At 33.6% G+C, this 10,654-nt stretch overlaps 1 protein-coding gene across 1 annotated transcript; it reads left to right on the top strand.

The window, feature by feature from the left end:
- The first annotated feature begins 1,319 nt into the window (after positions 1-1,319).
- LOC112513021 (probable N-acetyltransferase HLS1) lies at positions 1,320-2,840 on the top strand. Its single transcript, XM_025119143.1, has 3 exons — positions 1,320-1,547; positions 1,629-1,825; positions 1,991-2,840. The coding sequence occupies exons 1-3, from the start codon at positions 1,320-1,322 to the stop codon at positions 2,838-2,840; spliced, it is 1,275 nt and encodes a 424-aa protein (XP_024974911.1).
- The last annotated feature ends 7,814 nt before the right edge of the window (positions 2,841-10,654 follow it).

Below are 10,654 nucleotides of genomic sequence, written 5' to 3'. Positions count from 1 at the left end.
ATATTATTAAACCAAAAATAAATTACTTTGTTATTAAATCTAAATTAAATTATAATAAAAAATTAAATTAAATAAATTACATCAAAAAATAAGAACTATTAAATAGTTAACTTGATACTAATATCGATTTATTTTTTTCAAATTCTTATACTATATTCAAATTTATATTTTATTCGAAAATAAAAACATTATTCGCTAAAACCAATAAAATCATATTATATCGATAGAGACAGAATAAAACTAAACATTAAAATCGAAATATATCTCGCTGCATTGAACGAGTATCATTCTAATCCAAATATAAACAGCTTTGATCTCCTTATTTCTGTCATTGGAGGCAGATTTTGTATTGGAAATAGTATTTTGTTTTTTCAGAAGCTTCTTCAATAAAAAAAAGTCCACCTTGTTAACATTAATTTGAATGTTTGGAATCATGTTTATTTTGGACATAAATACACCTTCTTAAATTAACCTAATTGTATTTAATTTTTCACAAAAATATCGTTGTTATTACATAAAGACGAAATTTTTTATTTGGGTAAACTATCTAAACAAATAAACTCTTTAATTATTGAAAAATTAAATAATTAAAACCAATCAAATCAAGAATACATCATGAAAACCAACTAAACTCCATCGTAGATTCTTGGATTTCAAAGATTATATACTCTTTATGTATATATGTATATTAAATGTATATATGTCTCCATCGAAGATTTTTGGAGTTTGAAGATTATATTATAATAAATGTCGACAAGAATATGCTTAAATATGTTAATTAAAAGTAAATCATATTTTATTTTCTATAAAATAAAATTCGAAGTGATTTAAAACAAAGGCAATGATTATGAGATGGTCATGATGGATGCACATTGACATCAAAATTTAAATCATTATTATCGGAATAAAGATGAGAGAGAGAGAGAGACACTGCGCAGCCATAGCCGCCAATTTCCCCTTCCTTTTTGTGAATCAAATTTACAATTTTATTTTAATTTCTATAAAAAATTAAAATTAAAATTAAAAGCGCAGAATTAAATAAGCAAAAATGGAAGAGAAAATCATGTATATAAATGGAGCCATGATAGAAAGAAAGAGGGCACGTCAATGATGAACCACCACTCACCCTCTCTCTCTCTACATCTATAGCTCTCTCTCTCTCTCTCTCTCTCTCTCTTAAAAGTGAGTTTGAAAACGGCCCCCTATTTTTCGTGGCTCTACTGAATCTTAATCGGTTTTCGAGGCACCTTTTCATCCCCTATAAAGACTTGCTGCTTTGTACACCTCTTCTAATTAAGCAAATTTAACTGAAAAGAAAGATGGCGGAGGAAGGTGGCGGTGGCGGTGGCGGTGGCGGTGGTGGTGTTGTTGGTGTGGCGGAGGTGGTGCTGGTTGTAAGAGAGTTTAACCCCAAGACTGATAGTGAAAGAGTAGAACAAGTGGAGAAAAGTTGTGAGGTGGGTCCCAACGCCGAACTCTCTCTCTACACTGATCTTTTGGGTGATCCTATTTGCAGAGTTCGAAACTCTCCTGCATATCTCATGCTGGTAATATATGTTTTAAATGAACGTTCATTTTTTTCTATTTACTTCAATCGAAGAAGAATTAACAATGGAAATTGATTACAGGTGGCGGAGGTGGTGTATGCCGGCGGCGATGAGGCGGAGAAGACGACGGAGATAGTGGGGATGATAAGGGGTTGTATCAAAACTGTTACTTGTGGTAAGAAGATTTCACGGAACAAGTCCGGCGATTCTCCACGACCGTTACCGGTTTTCACTAAACTCGCCTACATCTTGGGTCTCCGAGTCTCGCCGTCTCACCGGTAAATTCAATCTCCGATCATTAAAATTACTAAAAATGGAAACTTGAGTAGACCCAATGATCGAAAGATGGAAAGATTTCATCTTTTCTTGGTTTTACTCAAAATAGAAAAAAAAGAACCTTCGGATTATTTAAATTTAATTTAAATTTTCGTAAATTTTTACAGGAGAATGAGAATCGGATTGAAGCTCGTTTGTCGAATGGAAGAATGGTTTCGAGATAACGGCGCCGAGTATTCCTACATCGCCACCGACGAAGCCAACGAACCTTCCGTTAGTCTCTTCACGGAAAAATGCGGCTACTCGAAATTCCGCAATCCTTCCGTCCTCGTCCACCCGGTTTTCGCTCACCGGATTCCGGTCAGCAACCGTATTACCATCATCAAACTCACCCCTTCCGACGCCGAGTCACTCTACCGTCGCCGATTCTCCACCACCGAGTTCTTCCCGCGCGACATTGACTCAGTTCTTAACAACCATCTCAACCTCGGCACTTTTCTCGCCTTACCAAAATCCTACATTTGGGCCGGATCGGAAAACTTTTTATCCGACCCGCCACAGACTTGGGCCGTTATGAGTGTTTGGAACTGCAAAGATGTTTTCAAGCTGGAAGTGAAAGGTGCATCGAAGTTACGAAAAGGGTTTGCTAAAACGACCCGGGTCTTGGATCGGGTTTTCCCATTTTTACGATTACCTTCCCTACCCAAGATATTTAGCCCATTTGGGCTCCACATGTTATATGGGTTTGGTGGTGAAGGCCCATTGTACACCCGGTTCGCGAAGGCCCTATTTGGGTTCGCCCATAACCTAGCCAAGGACTACAAGTGTGGTGTGGTTGCGACCGAGGTGTCAAGTGAAGATCCGCTCAAGTTAGCAATCCCACATTGGAAAGTGCTATCATTCACGGATTTATGGTGCATAAAGAGGCTTGGGGAAGACTATAGTGACGGATCTGTGGGTGACTGGAGAAAGTCACAGCCTGGTTTGTCCATTTTTGTTGATCCTAGAGAGTTCTAAGTCCCAACTAACAACATGGTTTACTCCTTTAAAGCTTTCTTTGGGTGGTTGAAGCCTTTTTTTTACACTTATTAGTTGAGGTTTTGTTTTTAATGGGTGGGNTGGGTTGGGGAGGGGGGTGGGGGGGTAGAGAAGAAAAGAAATATGAGTAGGAAATGTGGTTTCATGGGGTATATCCCTCTTGTGGGACCTACCTTTTTTTTTGGTAAATGAATGTAGCTTTTCTTTAGATCCTCCATCTTATACTCCAAATATTCTTTCCAAATGATGTTTCTTTTTCTTGAAAGATATGTTTAAGAAATCCGGGTTTGGATGAAACTATTAACGATACACGTATGCATTTTCAAGATTCTTTCTTTTCTCGTTGAATCAGAGATGTGTCACGCGAATATTTCGCCCACGAATCAATGCCTCCCCACCCATCATTCTTTTGCGCAAAGATTTAACGGGATTTTGCATTTGACGCTAATACAGATATGATTCCGTAAGATCGTATGCCATTCGGAATATCCCAAAATGTGAAATTGCACAAAATTCCCTTTTGGGTTTTCATTTTTATGACCAAAATATGGAAATTGAATTGAAATACAAGATTGTGGGCCTTTGTGTTTTGAAGTTATCTTGGATGATTCTCCTTTTGGTGATGCTTGTTTTCTCCCCCACTCATCAATTGATGGGAGATTTGGCTTTTTGCTGTTTTGGCATATTTCTTTTTAACAATTTGATTCATGGTTTTTGGGTTAATAGTGACACTTTTGTTTGCTAATAATTTCATTTATTTGCTTTCCTAGTGATCCCATTTCACTTTGTTGTGGTATGATTGTGACATTTAAGGTCCAAAAATGTAGTTGCCATGTTTCAGATTTTATGCAAGACCATCATGTTCCTACGATATGTGTTTTTATACAATAATAACATGTTCATCTTTAAATATGTCGACAACTTTAACACACTTGTATTCAAAAAGGCGCCACCCGTAGGTGCATATTTTTGCCTACTCTTTTATGATCATCATGGCATTCTTGGCAAGTCGTTCAGTTTCTATCGTATCTTTCTGTTTGTTTTATAGTTGTCTACTTTAAGAATTCAGTTTGCAGTGGAGCCACGACCATGAATCGATGTGTTGAGACCAAATTTCAAATTGATTACGACTCTGTTAGTTACAAAAATCGGAGAAGAAATGATTGCATTTACTTGCATCTTCGTTTAAGATTATAATCATATTCTTATTGACTTACTGTATACGATTTGCTTTTGTATATTAATGATGATGACTACAAACATATATTTGTAATTATAATAACAATTTAAGGTAGCATTCTTTGCAAAAAAAAAATGTATTCATGTTTGACTTTTGAAGACCAAGAATGTTATTAAGGTAAAATAGATAATTAGTTGTAAAATTTTATATCATTTAATTAGATATATTTATTTCAAAAATAAATGTATTTAAATCTTTTATGTAACCTTTTAAATTTTAATTTTCTTCAAACACAAGGCTTGTATTTAAAAAAATATATGCCATATTTCTAAGGATCTGTTTGTTAGCAGCTTAACAAGCTTGACGAGATTCATAGCATATTCAGTTAATTATACATAATTATTTAATAGTGGTTTAATGATATAAAAACTCTCTTAGCGATAAGCGCTAGTGGGAGTTTAATGCGCTTAATGAGACTCATAGCTTATTCAGTTAATTATACATGACTATTTGGTAGTAACTTAATAATACAATAAGTGGCTTATTCAATAAGTTTCTAGGGGAGCTTAATTTTGAAACAATTTTTTTTTCAAACATGTCATTCCTATTAAAAAAACACGCTCCTTCTATCTATAAAAAAGTTCTCCGAACAAAAAACCTCTCAATTTATACAGATAGATTAATCTACACAGACACACATGACTTGAAAAACCAACCAAACAATCCATAAATTGGGTCTACAAAATTCAAAGCCTTATACAAGTAAAAGTCTATATTTCGTTATTATTAATGAAATCACGAGAACAATTTTTCACATATTCATTAAAGAACGTTCGATCTGTTCTATAAATGACCATCCATTTTACACAAATCACGCATCAGATCTTACACATCAAAATCGTAACACGTAGAACACATTATTTATCACCTTTAACTCTATCCACAGCACCAACTTTTTAATGATCCTTTGACTTCAAACCCAACTCGCTAAACGATAACTTGTTATGCTGATTTAAAAAAAGGTAAATGAAACCCTAATCCGACATGGTAGGTATAAGCATGAAAGTGTTAGGCAAATACTCAAAAGAATAGCACTTCCAAATTAATTAATCAAGGCCAATGACAATGCCAAACCAACATAATTAAGTAACACTAATTGTAATTAATTAGATGGGTATGAACACTATTCTAGGTAAGTCCTCCAATCTCCCCTAAAAAAAGCAACTTTGTCACCTTCATGTCCAATATGTGGAGAACAAAGGGTTTTGATGGATTAAAAAATGGTCACCTTTAACCTACCTTTTTTTCTTGGTTGACTTGCAACTATTTGTGGGTGACTTTGGTATGAGGAAGAAGCCAATGGTAGGTCTAAATTACACTTCCATTGTTCCCTGATTATCTTTTTTTTTAACATGGATATCTAATCCGTTATGCGAGCCAACTAATCTCAGGGTGACCATCTGCTTTGCAGATAATCCGGAGTCATCATATTTGAATCTTCGTGGCCATAAGAGGATTTTTATTCCTCTTTTAGTTAATTTAGTTAAGTGTATGGATGAACTACATCAAGACTTTGTGGTCTCCATTTTGTGAAGTGGGGCACTTAAATTTTTCAATGTCTATCATCATATTCTTGATTGAAATTTAAGTTTGGAACGACTTAATCCGTACTTGTTTTCATGAAAAGGAGGTAGAGAATGTTTGCAGAGTCGTTGTAGAAGTCGTCGATCGTGTTTCTTGGGACTGGAAAGTGTTGATAGAAGGTTCTGATGGTTATGTAACAAGATATCAAATTCGTATTTGGATTTATGCAAGTATGAGTTTACTTTGGGTAAATTTATGTTACTGTTAATATCATTGTTACGGTACCTATCGGTAGAAAAATACATCTGATGTATTACTATACATTTTCTTTCTACACTCGTTATCTTATAAAAATGATTAATTTAATAGTATCATTGTAACATACATTCTACCAATTCTCTCTCTCTCTCTATATACACACACACACACACACACACACACATATATATATATATATATATATATACACTAAAACCAACTTGTATTTCCATCTTATTTCTTTAACTCAACTTGGAATCAATTTTAAGCCACTAATATTTTATTTAATTGAAATACAATCAAGTTGATTGTTTTTTTGAATTATCATGAATGATATTGTATTGACGATATATCAATCAACAAACCTTCTTTTTCTCTATCAATACAAACTTTTACCCTTTTGTTATATCTTTCAATTTAATAGAAAGTTTGCTACTTCTGGCGTGTAGTTCAATTGAGAAATGAGTCAGACGACTTTGTCCAAATACAAAACAGGTGCCGAGTTCGATCCACCTTTCTGCCCCTTATACTAGCCTCAGTCACTAAATGAGCTAAAAAATACCCCTCACACTGGTATCTTTAAAGACTGGTTTTGTATAAACTCAGTTTGGATTCCGGTTAATCAGCTTTTTACCCAAATGAGAAATTTGTTTTATTCCTATTAAACTACAAGAATCATATACTTGATAAACTAGATTGATTTTGGGCAATAATAAAATGGGAGAATAAAATATATATGGTATGACTTTGCAAAAAGTTAACACAAGAAAATGGTGGAGCCCCTTTGGTATATGGTAATATGACTTTGAAAATGATGGAAAGAATTTTGAAGAAAATATAGATTTATTTTTAGAATTTGGAATTTGGAATTTGGAATCAACCTACATTGACTATATCACCATCAAATCCATGGATCTTAGACTTGCTATATTATCTTAGGGGTCAAGTCAAAGTTATTGCATTTTGACTTTTTAAAGTCAAACACACAGTCTTTATCGTTAATCTTTTATGGAATCAAATTTACTGAAAACATGTTTTCTTGTTCGACGTTTTTGAGGGCCGATGCAAGATGCTTTGGGAATCAAGAATAGCGAGCCAACTTCGATGCTAAAGTTAAAAGGTTCGGAAAATATATGGCAATACAACACGTAACACAGTAAAATTCTATGTAAATTTTTGAATTTGGTTTGTTGAAAAAATAGCAAGGATTGGTAAAAATTAGGTTAAAAGAGATTGGGCCGGGCCTTTTGGGCTTGAGCCTAATCACATAACATGGCCCATATTCATTATTTGTTATGTTTTATGTGACCAAATTGTAGGGGTGTATATTACTCATTTTTTATCAAACCAAATCGATCAACATGTATAATAGTTGTACCAATTTAATCGATACAGTTATAATCGGTTGGTAGTATCGTACTAAGTATAAAAACTTGGTTGGTTTACGGTATTTGAAGTCCTATATTGTGGTAGTAGCATGGTATCGACTTATTTAACTATTTGTTAGTTTTTTTTGTATTTTTGAAGTATTGTTTAATTAACTAGTGTAACTTTAACTTCTTTTTTTGTTTAACTTGACATGTGTTACTTGTAACTCAAAATTTGAACAGTGGCATGGGTTCATATATGACTTGAAATTGGTACAAAAGCGGTATCAAAATATACTAGCATGAAAAGGACGTCACCAATTGAGTTGGTACATAGACATAGTTTTAATCGGAGACAATCTCATGAGAAGTTTATGTATTGATGATAAATGTTTGTGTCTTACTCTTCTCTTCCTTTAGGTGAGTATCTATCGAACCAAGTAGTTTCCCCCATTTCCTTTCGGGAGCCACAGCCTCAACCACACCTCTACCATGTGTGATTGCGACGTACTTTCCAGCAACGTTGTGCCCTTGTTTGGGGACTTTTAACATTGTGTGTATATTTGCAGTTGGTATATGTGATCTTGTCACTTCTAGAATAACATTAAACGTATTATGTTTCAAGTCTGGTTCGTTTGACTTCAACTTTACATTGTGATTTTTGGAGATCAAAATGAGACAGAGTGAGAGTATTCTATTACACTTCATATTGTTCCCATGGGAAATCCTTTTTCCTATATCCCCCTAATGACGGGAAGACTGTCTCATCAAAGTGACAACACGCAAATCTAGCGATAAATAGATCACTCGTCAAGGGTTCTAATTAGCGGATAATCATTGGGAATTCATATCCAACTTACACATAATTATCTTTCAGGACCCATTTTGGTACACTGTAGGAATGCAATTGACACATATACTACACAACCAAACATACGTAAATGTAAAATATCAGACTTATATCCATACCAACTGGTACACATGAGATTGGTTGGATAGTAGTGTGTTTGAAAACGAATAAATAAGGTTGCATGTAATATTTGCATAACCTTGGGTAGTGGATAAATTGGTATGCATAACCAATGACATGGCTACCATTTGTATCCTTTTGATGGTAGTTTCTACAAGACCATTTTGTGTATGCACATGGGGTGATGCTCTACATTGATCCCAATAGACATGCAATAATCATTAAATTCTTGCGATGTAAATTCTCTAGCATTATCAAGTCATATAGACTTGATTGGATGATGGGGGTGGTGATCCCTCAAGTATATAATTTGTGCTAGGAGTTTTGCAAATGTAACGTTTTATATGGACAATAGTGCGACATGTGTCAATCATGTTGATGCGTCAACCAGAACCATAAAATGAATGTCCCACATTCTAGATGTATATGTCCACCAATATCACCTTGTATTCGTTGTAAGAATGGAATGTTCATAGTTTCAGGATGGTCTCATTCCTGTCTTATCTAATGATTAAGGTTTACAAAAGTTTTAGATATTCAAGAGGTTATATTATGATAGTGATTTTGCTTATTGTGCTGCAGAAGACAATATTGCAATTTTGTTAATTGTCTCATTTTGCATTTTTACTCAAAATAGAATGTGTCTGTGTATTCTAGAATGCACGGATCATTATATCATGACCATGGTGTTCGAAATGGTCATATTGGAACATATATGTATTATTGTTCCAAAGTTCTTTATTGGTGACAATATATGATTTAATGACCCAAATATTCCGCTATTTTGACACATTAGTTTCTCTAATATATGTTCCTTTCATGTCATTAAGTTTATGTTCACATACCCATTTCCATTCTCATAGTATCATTTCTAATTGATACGAATATCTTAACAAGGTTCTTATTAATATGGTGCTCTAATAACTATTACTCTTGTATTAGCAAAAAAAAGACAATCCATCGTCTAAATAAAAAACTCAAGTTCTCCTCGATACATTCCTACACGGAACAGAGTATATTGAGTTTTATATTTGTTTTGATGTATTTCTTTACATCTATAATGCTTATACATGTTTATGTATGCAAATAAATTTATTTGATACTTAACATAATTTCAAGTAAATCAGATTCAATCGACCTTAAAAAGATGTTTTAAATCATCAAGATCTAACATAAAGTTGAAAAAATATAAGGAATGGTTTAAATAACTAAAATCCAATGGTGTCAGATCAATATCAATGTTGTTTTCAACTTGTCCCCCTTCTTGAAAGGAGCAATAATTAATGTATATTTTTCATTGACTATCTAATATCAACTGTGTAGTGGTTGTATCTTTGCTCCAAGGATTGGAAAATCATTCACAACTATTGCCATGACCCTGACCTTTCCATGGTCTCGTCCATCCAAATGGTACATAAATGTCACGTGTAAAATGTCTTTAACTCACTATCATTTATTTCATCTCTTAACACTTTCAAGAATGACCTCGAGAATTTTCTTAGTCCCAACATGTCTAGCGTCGTTATTCGAATGAACATTGTTATATCTCTCAACTACTTGCAATAGATTGATGAGTTTGTCTAAAGGTTATATTCCAACTTATATTGGTTCATTAATATTTATTGATTTATGAAAGGTGAAAATAATTTTATACATCATGCCATCTTTTGTGAGTTTCTTGTCATAGAGATTGAGATGCTTTTTGGGACAACATTTCTTTGTTTTACCTTCTTGTAGTCGGGTAAGTGGGTTTAGTTCCACTGTATGATTAGTGTTGAAAGTACATGTTAATAAATATTCCCAAATTTCCTTTTTAGGGAGTCCCACGGTTATCGGAGATTTGTAGTTAACAGTGTTCTCTTCAAAGGTTGTGGCTGATGTGATGTTTTAAAATTTTACTTGTACCTTAACAGTAGGTTTTTAGGATCAATAGCGTTTGATGGTTTTTACATATTTGCTTTTGTTTTCCTAAACATATCTTATGATTATCAAGTCCTTCTGAGTCCAATATGCCGTAATAACGGAAAATATATGATTTTTTAAGACAATGAATTATGGTTCATAATCATTACTTTATGCATGAAATTTCATTATCTTAACAATATTTGATTTTTGCATGTTTGTAGATTTTTGTTGATAATACTTTATCAGTATTTCAATTTTAGAAAATAAATCACTCAATCTATTGGATTTCAGGTAGTATGAAAATCACATGGATTACTTAAGCCCCTACAAACCTTAAGGCTATAGATAATATTAATGATTTTAGCATGAGGCCAAGAGATGAGATCAAATACAGATAACTTGATAGCATAATGGCATTTTTGGAACTTTTGGCAGGAGGCCAAAAAGAATATGAGTTTGGCAGATGAAGACAACTACAATGTTTTAATTAATGGTATTTTAAGAGATTTTGTCATTAGACCAAATAAGT

The sequence above is a fragment of the Cynara cardunculus genome (assembly GCF_001531365.2).
Source record: "Cynara cardunculus var. scolymus isolate 2C chromosome LG 5, CcrdV1, whole genome shotgun sequence".
Classification (NCBI taxonomy): domain Eukaryota; kingdom Viridiplantae; phylum Streptophyta; class Magnoliopsida; order Asterales; family Asteraceae; genus Cynara; species Cynara cardunculus.
Note: the sequence above shows the minus strand (reverse complement) of the source record. Positions and strands in the feature narration are given on the sequence as shown.